This window comes from Lynx rufus, unplaced genomic scaffold (assembly GCF_022079265.1).
Source record: "Lynx rufus isolate CCGP_SWC_20201006 ecotype Redwood Valley unplaced genomic scaffold, mLynRuf1.p SCAF_14, whole genome shotgun sequence".
Classification (NCBI taxonomy): domain Eukaryota; kingdom Metazoa; phylum Chordata; class Mammalia; order Carnivora; family Felidae; genus Lynx; species Lynx rufus.
The window spans coordinates 52123395-52144720 of NW_025814828.1; the positions used below are offsets into that span (position 1 = coordinate 52123395).

General features: G+C 36.0%; 1 protein-coding gene across 1 annotated transcript in view; it reads right to left on the reverse strand.

Annotated features, from left to right (window-relative positions):
* Window positions 1-21326, reverse strand: part of RPS6KA6 (ribosomal protein S6 kinase A6) — a 205974-nt gene that overhangs the window by 25077 nt on the left and 159571 nt on the right. The window contains exons 18-20 of the mRNA XM_047075696.1: window positions 18493-18654; window positions 9660-9736; window positions 7733-7850 (exon numbers count right to left, since the gene is read on the reverse strand). Of these exons, the coding sequence (XP_046931652.1) occupies window positions 7733-7850; window positions 9660-9736; window positions 18493-18654 (357 nt within the window). The remainder of the gene's footprint in view (window positions 1-7732; window positions 7851-9659; window positions 9737-18492; window positions 18655-21326) is intronic.

A 21326-nucleotide genomic window follows, 5' to 3' on the forward strand; every position in this document is an offset into this window, starting at 1 on the left:
TATATATTATTTCTTAAGTACTAGACAGACTCAAACATAAAACACACGGAACATGGAAAACTGAGTACTAAGCATAATTGTCATATAAATATTTCAGGAGGGACTTGGCAGAAGATGGCGGCCTAGGAGGATGCTGGGCTCACCACGTCCTGGTGATCACTTAGATTCCACCCACATCTGTCTAAATAACCCAGAAGAATGCTAGAAGGCTAGCAGAATGGACTCTCTGGAGCCAAGCATAGACAAGAGGCCCACGGAAGAGGGTAGGAAGGGCAGAGAGGCAGTGCATGCTACATGCACTGGTGGGAGGGAGCCAGGGCAGTGGAGAGGCAGCCTGCCTGGAAAGGCAGAGCCCACGAGTCTGGCTTGCAAAAGTGGAGGGGCCGGACGGAGTGTGTTCTGGCACCCAGCGGGACTTAACATCTGGAATGCTATAAGTCAACAGCTCTGCTCCCAGAGCTGGAGGGCTAAAGGACAACAGGAGAGAGAGATATTGAGCCCCAGAAGACAGAGCTCAGCTTGGCAGGGAACAAACGCGCTCACCAGCGCCATCTCCCTCGCCCATCCCCTAGCCAAAATCCCAAAGGGAACCCTTTCCCATCATCGAACTTGCTTGCACCGCGCAAACACTCAACGCTGTGCTTCTGTGAATGCATCCCTCTGACGGTCTGCCTCCCTCCCAGTGCTGCAGGGCCCCTCCTGAAGTGGACAACCAAAGGCAAAATGAGCTGAGTCTGCCCCTCCTGCCCCTGTGCACCCTGCAGATCCACCCCGGCTAATACGGCAGATTCCATAGAAGCAGCACCACAAGCCTGGCAGTGTGCAAGTAGCCCAGACAGGGGCCACACCACTCCACAGTGAGTCCTGCCTCTGGGAGAGGGGAAGATAAGGTACACACCAGTCTGACTGTGGCCACAGCGGTGGGTTGGGAGCAGACATCAGGTCTGACTGCAGCCCCTCCCACCAACACAAGTTGCTCCAGACAGCACAGAGGAAGAGGCCTGCAGTTCTGCACAACTCCAGGGACTATCCAAAATGACGAAATGGAAGAATTCATCTCAAAAGAAACTCCAGGAAGTAGCGACAGCTAACAAACTGATCAAAAACGATTTAAGCAACGTAACAGAAAATGAATTTAACGTAATAGTCAAAATTAATCGCTGAGCTTGAAAAAAGCTTAGAAGACAGCAGAGAATCTATTACTACAGAGATCAAGGGACTAAGAAACAGTCAGGAGGAGCTAAAAAATGCTATAAATGAGCTGCAAAATAAAACGTAGGTGACCACAGCTTGGGTTGAAGAGGCAGAGGAGAGAATGGGTGAAATGGAAGATAAAATTATGGAAAAAGAGGAAGTGAAAAAAAGAGAGATTAAAAAAAAAAACAGGAGTATGAGGGGAGAATTAGAAAACTAAGTGATGCAATGAAACACAATAATATGTGCATAATTGGGATTCCAGAGGAGAAAGAGAGAGAGAAAGGTGCTGAAGGTGTACTGAAGAAATCATAGCTGAGAACTTCCCTGATCTGGGGAAGGAAAAAAAGCATTGATATCCAAGAGGCACAGAGAACTCCCTTCAGACATAACTTGAATCGATCTTCTGCATGACATATCATAGTGAAACTGGCAAAATACAAAGATAAAGAGAAAATTCTGAAAGCACCTAGGGATAAACATGCTCTAACATATAAAGAGAGACCGATTAGACGAGTGATGGATCTCTCTACTGAAACTTGGCAGGCCAGAAAGGAATGGCAGGAAATCTTCAATGTGATGAACAGAAAAAATATGCAGCTGAGAATCCTCTACCAGCAAATCTGTCATTTAGAATAGAAGGAGAGAAAAAGTTCTTCCCAAACAAACAAAAAAAAAATGAAGGAATTCATCACCACTAAACCAGCACTACAGAGATCCTAAGGGGGACCCTGTGAGACAAAGTACTAGAGACATCACTACAAGCATGAAACATACAGACATCACAATGACTCTAAACCCATATCTTTCTGTAAAAACACTGAATGTAAATGGACTAAATGCTCCAACCAAAAGACATAGGGTATCAGAATAGATTAAAAAAAAACAAGACCCATCTATTTGCCGTCTACAAGAGACTCATTTTAGACCTGAGGACACCTCCAGATTGAAAGTGAGGGGAAGGAAAACTATCTATCATGCTACTGGCATCAAAAGAAAGCTGGAGTAGCCATACTTATATCAGACAAACTAGACTTTAAATTAAAGGCTGGAACAAGAGATGAAGAAGGGCATTATATAATAATTACAGGGACTATCCGTCAGGAAGAGCTAACAATTATAAATGTCTATGCGCCGAATATGGTAGCCCCCAAGTATAGAAAACAATTAATCACAAACATAAGCAACCTTATTGATAAGAATGTGGTAATTGCAGGGGACTTTAATACTACACTTATAATCATGGATAGATCATCTAAACACAAGATAAATAAGGAAACAAGGTCCCTGAATGATACATTAGATCAGATGGACTTGATAGGTATATTTAGAACTCTGCATCCCAAAGCAACAGAATATAATTTCTTCTCAAGTGCACATGGAAGGTTCTCCAAGATACATCACATACTGGGTCACAAAACAGCCCTTCATAAGTATACAAGAAATGAGATCATACCATGCATACTTTCAGACCACAATGCTATGAAGCTTGAAATAAACCACAGGAAGAAGGCTGGAAAACCTCCAAAAGCATGGAGGTTAAAGAACACCCTACTAAAGAATGAATGGGTCAACCAGACAATTAGAGAAAAAATTTAAAAAGTATATGGGAACAAATGAAATGTAAAGACAACAATCCAAATGCCTTGGGATGCATCGAAGGCAGTCCTGAGAGGAAAATACATTGCAATCCAGGCCTAACTCAAGAAACAAGAAAAATCCCAAATACAAAATCTAACAGCACACCTAAAAGAAATAGAGCAGAACAGCAAAGAACCTCAAACCCAGCAGAAGAAGAGAAATAATAAAGATCAGAGCAGAAATAAACAATATAGAGTCTAAAAAAACGGTAGAGCAGATCAACGAAACCAAGAGTTGGTTTTTTGAAAAAATAAACAAAATTGATAAACCTCTAGCCAGGCTTCTCAAAAAGAAAAGGGAGATGACCCAAATAAAATCATGAATGAAAATGGAAGTATTACAACCAATCCCTCAGAAATACAAGCACTTATCAGGGAATATTATGAAAAATTATATGCCAACAAAAGGGTCAACCTGGAAGAAATGGACAAATTCCTAAACACTAACACACTTCCAAAACTCAAACTGGAAGAAATAGAAAGTTTGAACAAACCCATAACCAGCGAAGAAATTGAATCAGTTATCAACAACCTCCCAAAAAATAAGAGTCCAGGACCAGATGGCTTGCCAGGGGAATTCTACCAGACATTTAAAGCAGAAATAATACCTATACTTCTCAAGCTATTCCAAAAAATAGAAAGGGAAGGAAACCTTCCAGACTCATTCTATGAAGCCAGCATTCCTTTGATTCATAAACCAGACAGAGACCCATTAAAAAAAGAGAACTACCAGCTAATATCCCTCATCAATATGGATGCCAAAATTCTCAATACGATATTAGCAAATTTAATTCAACAGCATATAAAAAGAATTATTCACCATGATCAAGTGGGATTCATTCTTGGGCTACAGGGCTGGTTTAACATTTGCAAATCAATCAATGTGATACATCACATTAATAAAAGAAAAATAAGAACCATATGATCTTGTCAACCGATGCAAAATAACCATTTGACAAAATTCAGCATCGTTTCTTAATAAAAACCCTCGAGAAAATAGGGATGGAAGGAACATACTTAAACATCATAAAAGCCATTTATGAAAATCCCACAGCTAATATCATCCTCAATGGGGAAAAACGGAGAGCTTTCCCCCTGAGATCAGGAACATGACAGGGATGTCCACTCACATCGCTGTTGTTTAACATAGTGTTGGAAGTACTAGCATCAGCAATCAGACAACAAAAGGAAATCAAAGGCATCAAAATTGGCAAAGATGAATTCAAGCTTTCACTTTTTGCAGATGACATGGTACTATACATGGAAAATCCGGTAGACTCCACCAAAAGTCTGCTAGAACTGATACATGAATTCAGCAAAGTCCCAGGATACAAAATTAATGTACAGAAATTGGTTGCATTCTTATACATTAACAATGAAGCAACAGAAAGACAAATAAAGAAACTGATCCCTTTCACAACTGCACCAAGAAGCACAAAATACCTAGGAATAAACCTACCAAAGATGTAAAATATCTGTATGCTGAAACTATAGAAAGTTTATGAAGGAAATTGAAGAAGATATAAAGAAATGGAAAAACATTCCATGCTCATGGATTGGAAGAATAAATATTGTTAAAATGTTAATACTTCCCAAAGCTATCTACACATTCAATGAAATCCCAATCAAAATTGCACCATCATTCTTCTCGAAGCTAGAACAAGCAATCCTAAAATCTGTATAGAACCACAAAAAGCCCCGAGTAGCAAAAATAATTTTGAAGAAGAAGACCAAAGCAGGAGGCATCACAATCCCAGACTTTAGCCTCTACTACAAAGCTGTAACCATCAAGACAGCATGGTATTGGCACAAAAACTGACACACAGACCAATGGAATAGAATAGAAACCCCAGAACTAGACCAACAAATGTATGGCCAACTAATGTTTGACAAAGCAGGAAAGAATATCCAATGGAAAAAAGACAGTCTCTTTAACAAATGGTGCTGGGAAAACTGGACAGCAACATGCAGAAGGATGAAACTAGACACCTTTCTCACACCATTCACAAAAACCAACTCAAAATGGATAAAGGACCTGAATGTGTGACAGGAAGCCATCAAAACCCTAGAGGAGAAAGCAGGAAAAAACCTCTCTGACCTCAGCCGCAACAATTTCTTACTTGACACATCCCCAAAGCCAAGGGAAATAAAAGCAAAAATGAACTATTGGGACCTCATGAAGATAAAAAGCTTCTGCACTGCAAGGGAAACAATCAAGAAAACTAAAAGGCAACCAACGGAATGGGAAAAGATATTTGCAAATGACATATCGGACAAAGGGCTAGAATCCAAAATCTATAAAGAGCTCACCAAACCCCACACCCGAACAACAAATAACCCAGTGAAGAAATGGGCAGAAAACATGAATAGACACTTCTCTACAGAAGACATCCAGATGGCCAACAGGCACATGAAAAGATGCTGAACATCGCTCCTCACCAAGGAAAAACAAATCAAAACCACACTCAGATATCACCTCACGCCAGTCAGAGTGGCTTAAATGAACAAATGAACTATGGATGCTGGAGATGATTTGGAGAAAAAAGAACCCTCTTGCACTGTTGGTGGGAATGCAAACTGGTGTAGCCGCTCTGTAAAACAATGTGGAGGTTCCTCAAAAAACTAAAAAGAGATCTACCCTATGACCTAGCAATAGCACTGCTAGGAATTTACCCAAGGGATACAGGAGTGCTGATGCATAGGGGCACTTGTACCCCAATGTTTATGGCAGCACTCTCAACAATAGCTAAATTATGGAAAGAGCCTAAAAGTCCATCAACTGATGAATGGATAAAGAAATTGTGGTTTATATACACAATGGAATACTACGTGGAAATGTAAAAGAATGAAATATGGTCTTTTGTAGCAACGTGGACGTAACTGGAGAGTGTCATGCTAAGTGCAATAAGTCATACAGAGACAGACAGATACCGTACATTTTCACTCTTATGTGGATCCTTAGAAAGTTAACAATAGCCCATGGGGGAGGGGAGAAAAAAAAAGAAGTTAGAGAGGGAGAGAGCCAAAGCATAAGAGACTCTTAAAAACTGAGGGTTGATGGAGGGTGGGAGGGAGTAGAGGGTGGGTAATGGGTATTGAGGAGGGCAGCTTTTGGGATGAGCACTGGGTGTTGTATGGAAACCAATTTGACAATAAATTTTGTATCAAAAAAATAAAATGAATAAAAATAAAATAAATAAAAATAAATATCTATTTCAGCATTACTTTCACAGTTGGCAGTTATTTTTTAAAAGAAATGCAGAAATATCATATGTATAGCTCTAAACATTGGAATTGTTCCTTGGTAAACTGCATTTTGTGACACAGAAACTGGCTGACTAGAAAATACATATATTTAATTAATAATACTAGTAGTTTCAATCACTTTGTATGTAGAAATATAACAAATTATAAAAAAAAAAACTGCAAAGAAATGGGATTTTGGAGTCAGAAGGAATTTTGGAGAATCTAGTTCCTAAATTTTACAGATGAGAAAACTGAGGCAGTTCTTTATTGGATCCAAAACTAGTACTCTGTTTTCCTAGCTTCTAATCAGTTGTTTTTTTTTTTTCTACTACACCACACAGTACACTTGTGTTATGGCTGAGACCCAAACTCAATCCCTTCCCTGTTTTTCTAATGTTTGAAAGGTCATTGCAATCAAATCCCTGATTTATTTACTCTATAATAATTAGGATATGAGATTTATTTCAAAATATACCCTACAGGTTAGCTAATGTTAAGACAATTAGATTTTATCATTAGCAGATATTAAATATAAGCAATTCCTTTGGAATTAAATTGTTTTCTATTTCATATGGCAGCTTAAAAGCTTCAGGGCCCTATAAGCCACATGCAGAAAACCTTTGGAGTTTTGTTTTAAAACTCAAAAATTTTAAAGTAAAAATGTTAAGAATTCATAGTCAAGGTTTGATCAATGTTTTTTCCTAAATTAAATAAGGCCAATTACACTGAAACTATACTGTCTACTATGACAGCCACTAGCTACATGTGGCTATTAAACCTTTTAAAATGTACGTAGTCCAACTTGAGACTATAGCATAATGTATGAACTTATTGCATTACTATGCTCTACATTTGAAACTGATGTAATATTGTGTGTCAAATATACTAAAATTAAAAAACAATAATGATAAAAAAAGAAAAAAATAAAAAGAAATGTGGGTAGTCCAAATTTATATGGCCTGTAAGTATAAAGTACATAACCAGATTTTGAAGTTTTAATATAAAAAAAGAATGTAAAATATATTACTAATTTTTATATTGGTTATATGTAGAAATGATATATTTTAGATATACCAGGTTAAATAAAATATATTATTAAAATTAATTTCACCAGTTTCTTTTTGTTTCTTAATGTGACTACTGGAAATTTTTAAATTACATATGTGGCTTTCATTATATTTCTCTTGGATAGCTCTGCATCATCAATAAATATCTAGGTTTTACTGATAAATAGTTCATATATTATCAAGGAATAAGTTAACATTATAAAAACTGCTTGCATTATCATGAGTCAATGTCTGTACTAAAGAAGAAAAGATGTGTAAAAATATACCAAATGCAGAAATCAGCTCTAGTTAGCTTTAAATATGTATTTTTCCTCAGTAGATTTACATTTTTAGTTTGGTTAATAATGAAACTAGTTTATATTCCTTGAACACATATGAATTGATATGAGAGAAATATGGCCCAGAAGCATGGCAGAAAAAAAAATTAGCCTTCATCTTGTTCAATCCGCATATACATGTGAGTTGACTTAAAAACAAATACTGACATATAACACCATCAGATACTCTGAAAATACAGACTAGGCTATAACTTAAAGATTTCCACAATTTAATATGAATGCAACGAAAGATATTTATACTTTATACCTTTGCTCCATCTGAAATATTGTCCCAGTTTCCACCACTCAAAGAGAACTTGCCATTGCCTATACGTAGCAGTATCTCTTCAGGAGTATCATTGGGGCCATTAGCAAATGGAGTGTAGCTATTAATAAAATAGATTTGAATAGACATGAGGGCCTAATATACAAATTAAATCTAATTGAAAGCGATGAATGTAAGACAACATGCAAATACTTACTATAGCAAATTAAAAGTATTATCTAATATTTCCCTTTACCTTTCATATCAAGTTTTATATTTCAAACAATGAACTTAATCTTCATGGATTATTTAATAAAATAGGGAGTCTTGCCTACATAAATATTTTTTCCTTTGATCAGTTAATCAAATTAAAATAAAATAAAGATGGCTTTTCGTGTGAAGCTATAGGCTTAACATTAGACCAAAATAAAACATGCAAAGTTTGTATTCTCAGGCATAAGTTAGCAACACAAATATACTTACCATGAAGAAATTGTTAACTGTATAAATTCAGAATGTATTTAGTGATTGGTTCAAATTTATTCACTAACAAATTAACAGAATTATCCAGGGAAACAGGTTAACAATATTTTTAATTAATGTCCATAAACAATGCGTTAAATATTTATATTAATGTAACTAAAAACTCTATAGTCAATAAAATTATTATGTTGATCAATATTCATGGACAGGAAGACAAATACATTGTTTAATGTTTAAGTAGCTTAAAATTAATATAGGATAACAAAGTGATCAGTTTGTATCATTATAACAGGTGAAACTGAAAATGGTATACAAATGTGGGAATAAAGACTTATGGTTAAGAATTATGAGGAAGATATCTTGATATGCTTATGTCTTAATTCTCTCTTGTAACAATTAGGTAGTGATAACACTAAATATATATACATACACTCACACACAAATTCATTTTCTGTTAGTCATAAAGTAAATATTTGAAAGCAGCAATCTAGAAATGGTATCCCCCATGGTTTGAAACCAGTAGCTCTAACTGCAGTTCATATGCAAACTTTTCACTACTGTTATCCTTAGTACTTGCTGTGGTCTATAACTAAATGTTTTGCATAAGTGTGTAATATATCTAAAAGTATGTGGAATATGCTGATAAGCAATTACCATCAATCCAATAAATAATGCAAAGTCATCATATTCATAACTTATATTTATAAAGCTCCTGCTATGTCAAACATATTTAAATTTTACTAAATTCTTTCCTTAAAAGTCACACCTAAGTACATTATATAATTACATTATAATTCTTCAAATTCCATTCTATGCAATATACTGCTAAACCTAGCCTTTTATCTACAGCCATAAATTTTTATTCCTAAATAAAAGTGCTACTAATTATTAAGAGTACAACAGCAATTATATTATTTGTAAATTACCAACATTAATAAATTCAATTATTAAATTTGTTTAGTATTTATCTGTTTAAGGGAAGGCAGCTATGTGTTTCTGTAGTTGAGTATTCTGTTACTATTCATATTTTTTATAAAGTATGAGCTTACTTAATCTCTATCATCAGAAGAGCCAGAATTCAAGTACTTTCAAAAAATTAACTCAATATCAAGAAACTCAGTGGGCAAGTACCCACTGAAAAAGAAATTATTATGTTCAAGTAAACATTAAAAAATTAATGCACTGAATGTATAATATCAAAATAAAAATACATGTTTTAATTTTAAAAGTTTTAGTTCTAGTTGAAATTCTTTTAATTATGTATCTGAAGAGTACCACACTAAACACTTTATTTTTTTACCTTTTATAAATAAACAATATATATTATTTTAAAATGTTGGTACTATTTTATTTAAGGCTATTTTCATCTGTCCATTTCTTTCCAGATGAAAATATACAGATGAAATTCAAATTGTGATGTGTATTATTTTGAATATATGTTTCTTACCCAGCCAGCATGGTGTAAAAAAGGACACCTAGGCTCCAAATATCACAAGCAGCATCATAGCCCTGTTGCATAAGAACCTGAGGAAGAAATATATATTATCTGGTATCACTCAGTATAAACTCAGTTTTCTCATCTGAAAGACCATTGTTGTACTTCCAATAATCTCACAAATGTTCACAATTTAAAAACTTACATCATGTAAATCTTTTCAAAACTAGATTCATTTAATATTAAAGGCAGAGCCTTTGCAATTAGCAAGCATTGAATAAATGCCTAAAAATAAGGTGATTAAGTAACATGGGTCATAAAAGAAACAGCTTTGAATATATGATCCCTGACTCCAATAAACTTTCACTCCTACTCTTAGAAAAACCAGACATAGACATCAAAATTTAAGATTAATGCATACAAAGAGCCTAATATGTACTATATACAGTACTGTCTTTTCATCCTGACACTGACTCTATGAGGTACATATTATTATTTCAATTTTGAATATGAAGAAACTAAGGCAAATGTCACATAATTTGCCCAATATCAAAAAACTAGTAAGTAGTGTAGTAGGTATTCTTACTCTAGAGCTTGTGTTTTTAATGTCTATGATAATTGCCTCCTTACCATGCAAAACATGGTAAGATGATATATACCTTTATGAAAGCAAAATGAATTTATATCTTACATTCAAGGCTTATGTATTGGAAACAGTGGAATATTTATGGATCACAAAAACACATTTGATAAAATTCTGAATGGCTTAATTAATTTTTCATGCAATAATTTAGGTAGATGATTTTTGTTCTTGGGGCTAGTGTTAATAATATCAAACAATATATTTATTATATATTCATGTGAGGTTTCTATATGAAGTTAGTAGAGTTTTGTTGAAAATAGATGAAATGGATTGTAAGACAAATATTTTTAAAAGTCTATACCAACCAAAGCAATCTACACATTCAGTTCAATCCCTATCACAATACCACCAGCACTTTTCACAGAGCTAGAAGAAACAATCCTAAAATTTGTATGGAACCACAAATACCTCAAATAGCTAAAGAAACCTTGAAAAGGAAAAGCAAAGCTGGAAGCATCACAATTCTGGACTTCAAGTCATATTACAAAGCTGTAGTCATGAAGACAGTATGGTACTGGCAAAAAAAAAGAAAAAAAAAAGACACACAGATCATTAGGATAAAATAGAAAAACCCAGAAATGAACCCACAACTCTATGGTCAATTTATCTTCGTCAAAGGAGGAAAGAATATCCAATGAGAAAAAGGTGTCTTCAACAAATGGTGTTGGGAACACTGGAAAGTAACATGCAAAGGAATGAAACTGGACCACTTTCTTACACTATACACAAAAATAAATGCAGAATGGATTAAAGACCAAAACAAAAATGGATTAAAGACCTAATGAGAGACAGGAAGCCATTAAAATCCTAGACGAGAACTGAGGCAGTAACCTCATTGACATTGGCCTTAGCAACTTCTTTCTAGATGTGTCTCCTGAGGCAAGGGAAACAAAAGCAGAAATAAACTATTGGGACCACATCAAAATAAAAATATTCTGTATAGCAAAGGAAAATAGTCAACAAAACTGAAAGGCAACCTTCTGATGGGAGAAGATATTTGGAAATGACATATCTGATAAAGTGTTAGTGTAAAACCGCTATAAAAAACTTATAAAACTCAACACCCAAAAACAGTTACAAATAATAATCCAGTTAAGATATGGGCAGAAGACATGAATAGACATTTTTCCAAAGAAGACATCCAATCACTAACAGACACATGAAAAGATGCTCAACATCACTCACCATCAGGGAAATACAAATCAAACTACAATGAGACATTACCTGATACTGGTCATATTGGCTAAAATTAACAACACAGGAAACAGCAGGTTTTGGTGAGGATGCAGAGAAAAGGGAACCCTCTGACACTGTTGGTGGGAATGCAAACTGGTACAGCAACTGTGGAAAACAGTATGGAGGTTTCTCAAAAAGGTAAAAATAGAACTACCTTATGATCCACCACTGCACTATTAGGTATTTGCTCAAAGGATAAAAAATACTAATTCAAAGGGATACATGCACCTCAATGTTTATAGCTGCAATATCTCCAATAGCCAAATTATGGAAACAGCCCACGTGCCCATCAACTGATGAATAGACAAAAAAGTTGTGGTATATATACACAATGGTATATTGCTAAGCCATCAAAAAGAATGAAATCTTGCCACTTGTAAGGTAGAGAGTATTATGTTAGGCAAAATAAGTCAGTCAGAGAAAGACAAATACCATGTGATTTCACTCATATGTGGAATTTAAGAAACAAAACAAAGGATCAAAGGTGAAAAAAAAAAGACATAGAGAGGCAAACCAAGCAACAGACTCTTAAGTATAGAGAACAAACTGATGATTACCAGAGGGGTGGGTGGGGTGCTGGATAAAATAGATGATGGGGATTAAGCAGTGCACTTGTGAAAAGCAATGGTTGTTGTATGTAAGGGTTTAATCACTAAATTTCACACCTGAAAATAATATTGCACTGTATGTTAACTAACCAGAATTTAAATAAAAACTTAAAAATATAAAAAAATAAACCCACTGCTAATGCTTTTAGGCATAAAAACAGAATAAAAATACTATTAATACCTTAACACTGGGGAGTGCATAGCCAGTAGCATGAACATTTCATTTATAAAAGGTTAAAAATATTAATGTTTGGTTTTGACAATTGTCATACATGACTAATGAGTATCTAACTTAAACTTCAAGATATAATTTTTTTCTTAGTCGAATGTACTTACAAGAACAAGCATATGTGCAAACTTGAGAAGGTAAAGAGTTTATCAAAATACCTGTGTAATTGGCTTACCTACATAACACAAGTAGGGACCACAAAGGCTAATAAATAATGAGATATAGCTAAACCACTCACATCACACAACTTCCCTCCAATTTACTATATGTTCCTTTAACTCAGGATCATTTTTAGACCTCAGTATACACTAAATATTAGTAGGAAATTATAAGTTGTCTGCTTTTATAAAAAATAAAATGTTTTGGGGGATATATTATTTTTTTGCAAAATAGTTATAGTAGAAAAGCATCTTTAAGTAAACCTTAAGAGGTTGGTCAGGTTGATACATATCAAAAAGTGAATGCATATTTTTCTTTACTGTTAAGCCAAAATTGTACTCATTAGCATATCTTTTAGCAAACAAAGATTCTATTTACTGCGATGAAATAGTGAATTTATACCCCCATAAATGCTATTATTTATTCAAATATCTGCACGGATACTTGAGTCTTTCTGATTCTAGTTTAAAAGAGAATGTATTTCATATACTTTATTGCTAATTTTTGAAAAGGTCTGAAATTTAGAAACTAATCCTACACAAAACCTCTGTATTTCATTCATAAAATTGTATAAATATTAATTTATTGCTTAGCAGAGGCTTCAGCATTTGATAATAAAACTTTTCAAAGTATTTTGAGGGGAGCCTGGGTGGCTCAGTTGGTTGAGCATCCGACTCTTGAATTCAGCTCAGGTCATGGTCCCAGAGTCGTGGGATCAAGCCCAACAGGCTCTGTGTTGAACACTGGGTGTGGAGCCTAAGATTCCCTCTCTTCCTCTCATTTGCCCCTCCCCCACTAATGTTCTGGCGTGTGTGTGAGTGCACATGCTCTCTCTCTCTCTCTCAAAAATAAAAAAAGTATTTTGAAAATACAAATACTACCCAAAGATAGTTCAAGTACTAGTTATGGAGAAATGGTTTTCAGACGACCACTTAAAAACCTTCACTATTAAAATGATGAGAATGTCATAATACAATGGCAGTCTGTGAAGATAAAAAGCATAAATGGGCTGTATTCTACTTTGTGGACCTGAACTCATTTAAAAATGTTTACCTCCCGACTAACCTGAAAATATTTACCTAATCATTAATTTAAACACAAACATACTCTGTATTTTTCCTTTCAATGTCTGACTTTAAAATGTTCATTTGGGACATACTTAGCCCTAACCTTTTTCCAGTGAGAAGTTTCCATCATACCAGATCCACAAGATTAAGTCAATATTAAAAATTCAGCCATTAAAATGGTTATTCTATACCCTTCTGTTGTCTACTGCATAAATGATAGAATATTTATGATGAATATATATCCTATATTTAACAGAAAAGCCCAAATATCAAATATTCTACCTTCTTATCCTTACAAAAGCCTTAAATATTCTAGAAAGGCTAATTTTTCAATGTCTAAGCTATATTTCTTAAACCTAGGGGCAGTGCAATAACCCCTTTTGTGGATCATGTATTTGTTCTGATATTTATTTTTGGAAATACAGTTTCTATATATTGTAATGTGATAAAAATTTGTACATTCATTATTCTATGTACTTAATTGAAATAGAGATTAAATTACATTTCCTGGATATGTACATAATTTTTATATGGCAAACATCTTATCATAAAAACTTTATAAATCAGATGTTATGTTTCCTCTTCAACATCAACATCTTAAAGGAAGAAAATAAATTTTTAATACGGGAATTTTTAATTATTAATAAGTTATTTTTTATTTTCTATATTTTTATTTTTATTATTAAATATACTATTTCATACCTGAAACCAATATAACACTGTATGCAAATTTTACTTCAATAAAAAATATATATACTTTTTAAAATATAATTTATCGTAAAATTGGTTTCCACACAACACCCAGTGCTCATCCCAACAAGTACCCTCCTCCCTGCCCATCACCGACTTTCCCCTCTCCCCCACCTCCCATCTACCCTTAGTTTGTTCTCAGTCCTTAAGAGTCTCTTATGGTTTGCCTCCCTCCCTCTCCGAAACTTTTTGTTTTTGTTTTTTCCCTCTTCCCCTCCCCCATGGTCTTCTGTTACGTTTCTCAAGATCCCCATATGAGTGAAAACATATGGTATCTGTCTTTCTCTGCCTGGCTTATTTCACTTAGCATAATACCCTCCAGATCCATCCACTTTGCTACAAATGGCAAGATTTCATTCTTTCTCATTGTCAAGTAGTATTCCATTGCATACATAAACCATATCTTCTTTATCCATTCATCAGTTGATGGACATTTAGGCTCTTTCCATAGTTTGGCTATTGTTGAAAGTGCTGCTATAAACATTGGGGTACAAGTGCCCCTATGAATCAGCACTCCTGTAACTTTTGGGTAGATTCCTAGCAGTGCTATTGCTGGGTCATAGGGTAGGTCTATTTTTAATTTTTTGAGGAACCTCCACACTGTTTTCCAGAGTGGCTGCACCAATTTGCATTCCCACCAACGGTGCAAGAGGGTTCCCATTTCTCCACATGCTCACCAGTATCTATAGTCTCCTGATTTGTTCATTTTGGTCACTCTGACTGGCGTGAGGTGATATCTGAGTGTGGTTTTGATTTGTTTTTCCCTGATGAGGAGCGACGTTGAGCATCTTTTCATGTGCCTGTTGTCCATCTGGATGTCTTCTTTAGAGAAGTGTCTATTCATGTTTTCTGCCCATTTCTTCACTGGGTTATTTGTTTTTTGGGTGTGGAGTTTGGTGAGCTCTTTATAGATTTTGGATACTAGCTCTTTGTCTGATATTTCATTTGCAAATATCTTTTCCCATTCCGTTGGTTGCCTTTTAGTTTTGTTGATTGTTTCCCTTGCAGTGCAGAAGCTTTTTATCTTCATGAGGTCCCAACAGTTCATTTTTGCTTGAATTCCCTTGCCTTTGGAGATGTGTCTAGCAATAAATTGCTGCAGCTGAGGTCAATGAGGTTGTTGCCTTCTTTTTCCTCTAGGGTTTTAATGGTTTCCTGTCTCACATTCAGGTCTTTCATCCATTTTGAGTTTACTTTTGTGTATCGTGTAAGAATGTGGTCTAGTTTCATTCTTCTGCATGTTGCTGTCCAGTTCTCCCAGCACGATTTGTTAAAGAGGGTGTCTTTTTTCCGTTGGATACTCTTTCTTGCTTTGTCAAAGATCAGTTGGCCATACATTTCTGGGTCGAGTTCTGTGTTTTCTATTCTATTCCATTGGTCTATGTGTTTGCTTTTTTGACAGTACCATACTGTCTTGATTACAGCTTTGTAGTAGAGGCTAAAGTCTCGGATTGTGATGCTTCCTGCTTTGGTCTTCTTCAATATCACTTTGGCTATTCAGGGTCTTTTGTGGTTCCATACAAATTTTAGGATTGCTTGTTCTAGCTTTGCAAAGATTGCTGGTACAATTTTGATTGGGATTGCATTGAATGTGTAGATAGCTTTGTGTAGTATTGGCATTTTAACAGTATTTAGTCTTCCAATCCATGAGCATGGAATGCTTTTCCATTTCTTTGTATCTTCTCCAATTGCTTTCATAAGCTTTCCATAGTTTTCAGCATACATATATTTTACATCTTTGGTTAGGTTTATTCCTAGGTATTTTATGATTCTTGGTGCAATTGTGAATGGGATCTGTTTCTTTATTTTTCTTTCTGTTGCTTCATTATTGGTGTATAAAAATGCAACCAATTTCTGTACATTAATTTTGCACCCTGCACCTTTGCTGAATTCATGTATCAGTTCTATTAGACTTTTGGTTGAGTCTTTCGGGTTTTCCATGTATGATATCATGTCATCTGCAAACAGTGAGAGCTTAACTTTATCTTTGCCAATTTTGATGCCTTTTATTTCATTTTGTTGTCTGATTGCTGATGCTAGGACTTCCAATAATATGTTAGACAACAGCGGTGAGAGTCAACATCCCTGTTGTGTTCCTGATCTCAGGGGGAAAGCTCTCAGTTTTTCCCCATTGAGGATGATATTAGCTGTGGGCTTTTCATAAATGGCCTTTATGATGTTTAAGTATGTTCCTTCTATCCAGACTTTCTTGAGGGTTTTCATCAAGAAATGATGTTGTATTTTGTCAAATGTTTTTCTGCATCTATTGACAGGACTAGAAGAAGAACAGCAAAGTCACCCCAATCCAACAGAAGAAGAGAAATAATGAAGATCAGAGCAGAAATAAACAATCCAAAAAATCAGTAGAACATATCAGTGAAACCAAGAGTTGGTTTTTGGAAAAAAAATTGATAAACTTCTAGCCATGCTTCTCAAAAAGAAAAGAGAAATGACCCAAGTAGATAAAATCACGAAGGAAAATGAATTTATTATAACCAATCCCTCAGAAACACAAGCAATTATCAGGGAATACTATGAAAATTATATGCCAACAAACTGGACAACCTGGAAGACATGGACAAATTCCTAAACACCCACCCACTACCAAAACTCAAATGGGAAGAAATGGAAAATTTGAAGAGACCCATAACTAGTGAAGAGATTGAATGAGATGTCAAAAATCTCCCAACAAATTACAGTCCTGGACCAAATGGCTTCCCTGGGGAATTCTACCAGACATTTAAAGCAGTGTTAATACCTATCCTTCTCAAGTTGTTCCAGAAAATGGAAAGGGAAGGAAAACTTCTGGATTCATTCTATGAACCTAGCATTAACTTTGTTTCCCAAACCAGAGACCCAGCAAAAAAAGACAACCAGAGGCCAATATCCTTGATGAATATGGATGCCAGAATTCTTAACAAGATAACTAGCAAATTGAATTCAACAGCATATAAAATGTTTTATTCACCATGATCAAGTGGCATTCATTCTTGGGCTGCAGGGGTGATTCAATATTTGCAAATCAACCAATGTGAAAAATCACATCAATAAAAGAAAAGAAAAAATATTTTTCTAATAGCTACATTAAAATACAGATTTATTGATATTCAAATACAAATGTCTTGCTATATGTGATGTGAAATATTATCCTGAAAGTTATAGTATTTGATATAAAAAAACAGAAAACATGCACATGAGATGAGATAAGAATTCATCCTCAAATTATTTTACTCTTCTTCTCTGACTTGAAACATTCAATTTTTCAAACATCTGACTTGAAACATTCAATTTTTTAACATGAAGATTTTTGTGTATTCTGATTTATGTTGTATATATGATAATTCATATGGGTTATCATTATTCATAGCATATAAGAACAGTTGCTAATTTATAAACAATAATATGTATATGGCCAATTCCATCCCTGATTTATTTTTTATCAATCATAATTACAGTCCTGTTGAGGTTTCTACTGTCAAAGCTCCTATCCCCAGTATCAGAAGTGACTGTTGGAAGTTGATAAAAATGAAGCCTATACCCCTTTACCTCCCCAGACTCACCTTTCCCGACTCTTCCCTCTAAGATCTACAAATGAGTATTATGTGCCAAGAAAAATCCCACTGCTTATAAAAATCCCTGTAAAGCTGTTTGCTCCAGGAATTATATCTTAAAGACAATCATGGGTGGTACTGCCCTTATAAGTTATATATAATGTTAAATATAAATTACCTCTTCTTCAGCACAAACTAAAATACCTGCAAATTTATCCTGGTTTTATTACTAAGGGAATGTTGGGTCTTGAAAAATTTATTTAAGTACTTTGAGCCTCAATTACTTCATTTAGAATATTTAATGTTGAAGATGGGGTTATCTCTATTCTCCTCCCAGCTCTACAAGGGTATGATTCTGATGCTAGTACATAACACAAGAGAATACAATAGTCTGATTATTATACATTCAGGCTAGTTTCAGATGTGAGTTACTAGTTTGAATATTTATATTAAGGGTTATCAGAATTTGTGGATTTAAACAGCTTTATAGTTGGGAAAAGATAACTCAGTTTTTACCTATCAACTATAACACATACATGACATTATATATATTCAACTAAAAGAAAAGAACAAAAGGCTAATGCTAAAGTTTTAAAGAATACCTCAGGTGCTACAAAGTTTGCAGTGTAGCATGGAGTTAAAAGAAGTCCATTTTCTCCACGAAGCTGTTTTGCAAACCCAAAATCACAGATCCTAATGGAGTCTGCATTGGCCGATTCATCCATATATAAAATATTACTAGGTTTAAGATCACGATGAACAACCTTGAACATAAACGAAAAAAAATGTATTTCTATAGCGAACTATATATATCTATGAAATAACACATTTTGAATTAACATATTTCCAGGAAAAATAACTTTCTAAATTATAAAAATTTGAAAATGACACTCTCTCCAGTGTTGGTAGCCTTGACAGCCCAAAGTATGTTCCAGTTTCTATTCAAGCCACAAGGTTCATTAAACATTTCTAATCTCAAATATTAAAACTCAATTCTCAGTTCCATTTCTGGAAATAAGGGACTAAGACCCTACTCAACTCTCTCCTCCCCACAATAAACAACTCTAAAGCTTGAACAAAATTGAAAAATCAACTACATGAAGATACTGGAGAATGGACAGAAGCAGACAGACTCTGATGGAATGCGTACACTTTGTTAAGGAGGGAAAATAGGGAGCTATAAGTAAGGCTCCCATATCTGTGGCTTTTAGCCTAGGATTAAGTATAGTTCTTATGTCACCCAGTGATGGTGAAAACACATGTGGAAAAGCCCAGTCTTTCTGGCATGGAGGAACATAAAAGAGATGCTAAAAAACACTGAATGCTTGTGAGGAATTCTGTACAAAAAAGAGCCAAAACTGACTCCTGAGTCAAAAATGTATAGAAGAGGCTCAATGTAATTCATACAAAGACAAAAGATAACAGAGTCCAGAGTTGCTGCCCAAAAAGCAAAGAGTTTTCATTGCAAACACTGTCATGAAAATTATCCACCAAAAAAAAAAATAATAATCATTGAAGAAAAATATCATTACAAAAAATCTTCATAATATTCAAATACGCAGTATATAATCCAAAATTATCTAATTAACAAAGAACCAAGTAAATGGAACACAGTTTCAGGAAAAGAGAGTATCAATCAATTCCAAGTCCAAGATGAACCATATTGGACCTAACAGATGATTTTAAAGTGGCTGTTGTTATATGTGACATGATGAAGCTGCTAACTAATGCCATGGTATTAATCAAATTGCAGTACATAAATGTATCAAATCAATATGTTGTACACCTTAAACTTACATAATGTTATATGTCAATTGTATCTCAATAAAATGAATTATTCAAAATTCACAAAACATTAAAAAATTAAAACATAAAATGGCTGGAGGGAAGATGGCGGCGTAGGAGGACGCTGGGCTCACGGTGCGTCCTGCTGATCACTTAGATTCCACCTACACCTGCCTAAATAACCCAGAAAACCGCCAGAGGATTAGAAGAACGGAGTCGCCAGACCCAAGTGCAGAGGAGAGGCCCACGGAAGAGGGTAGGAAGGGCAGCGAGGCGGTGCGCGCTCCACGGACTGGCGGGAGGGAGCCGGGGCGAAGAGGCGGCTCGCCGGCCAAGCAGAGCCCCCGAGTCTGGCTGGCAAAAGCAGAGGGGCCTGACAGACTGTGTTCCGACAGCAAGCGCGACTTAGCGTCTGGGAGGTCATAAGTTAACAGCTCTGCTCGGAATGCGGGAAGGCTGGAGGACAAAGGGAGGGAGAGCTGCGGAGCCCCCGGAGGACAGAGCTCAGTTTGGTGGGGAACAAAGGCGCTCGCCAGCGCCATCTCCCCCGCCCATCCCCCAGCCAGAATCCCAAAGGGAACCGGTTCCTGCCAGGGAAATTGCTCGCTCCCCACAAACACCCAACTCTGTGCTTCTGCGGAGCCAAACCTCCCGCAGCGGATCTGACTCCCTCCGGCTGCCACAGGGCCCCTCCTGAAGTGGATCACCTAAGGAGAAGCGAGCTAAGCCTGCCCCCCCTGCCACCGTGCACCTTGCCTACCCACCCAAGCTAATACGCCAGATCCCCAGCACCACAAGCCTGGCAGTCTGCAAGTAGCCCAGACAGGCCACGCCACCCCACAGTGAATCCCGCCCCTAGGAGAGGGGAAGAGGAGGCACACACCAGTCTGACTGTGGCCCCAGCGGTGGGCTGGGGGCAGACATCAGGTCGGACTGCGACCCCGCCCACCAACTCCAGTTATACACCACAGCACAGGGGAAGTGCCCTGCAGGTCCTCACCACACCAGGGACTATCCAAAATGACCAAGCGGAAGAATTCCCCTCAGAAGAATCTCCAGGAAATAACAACAGCTAATGAGCTGATCAAAAAGGATTTAAATAATATAACAGAAAGTGAATTTAGAATAATAGTCATAAAATTAATCGCTGGGCTGGAAAACAGTATACAGGACAGCAGAGAATCTCTTGCTACAGAGATCAAGGGACTAAGGAACAGTCACGAGGAGCTGAAAAACGCTTTAAAGGAAATGCAAAACAAAATGGAAACCACCACAGCTCGGATGGAAGAGGCAGAGGAGAGAATAGGTGAACTAGAAGATAAAGTTATGGAAAAAGAGGAAGCTGAGAAAAAGAGAGATAAAAAAATCCAGGAGTATGAGGGGAAAATTAGAGAACTAAGTGATACACTAAAAAGAAATAATATACGCATAATTGGTATCCCAGAGGAGGAAGAGAGAGGGAAAGGTGCTGAAGGGGTACTTGAAGAAATCATAGCTGAGAACTTCCTTGAACTGGGGAAGGAAAAAGGCATTGAAATCCAGGAGGCACAGAGAACTCCCTTCAGACGTAACTTGAATCGATCTTCTGCACGACATATCATAGTGAAACTGGCAAAATACAAGGATAAAGAGAAAATTCTGAAAGCAGCAA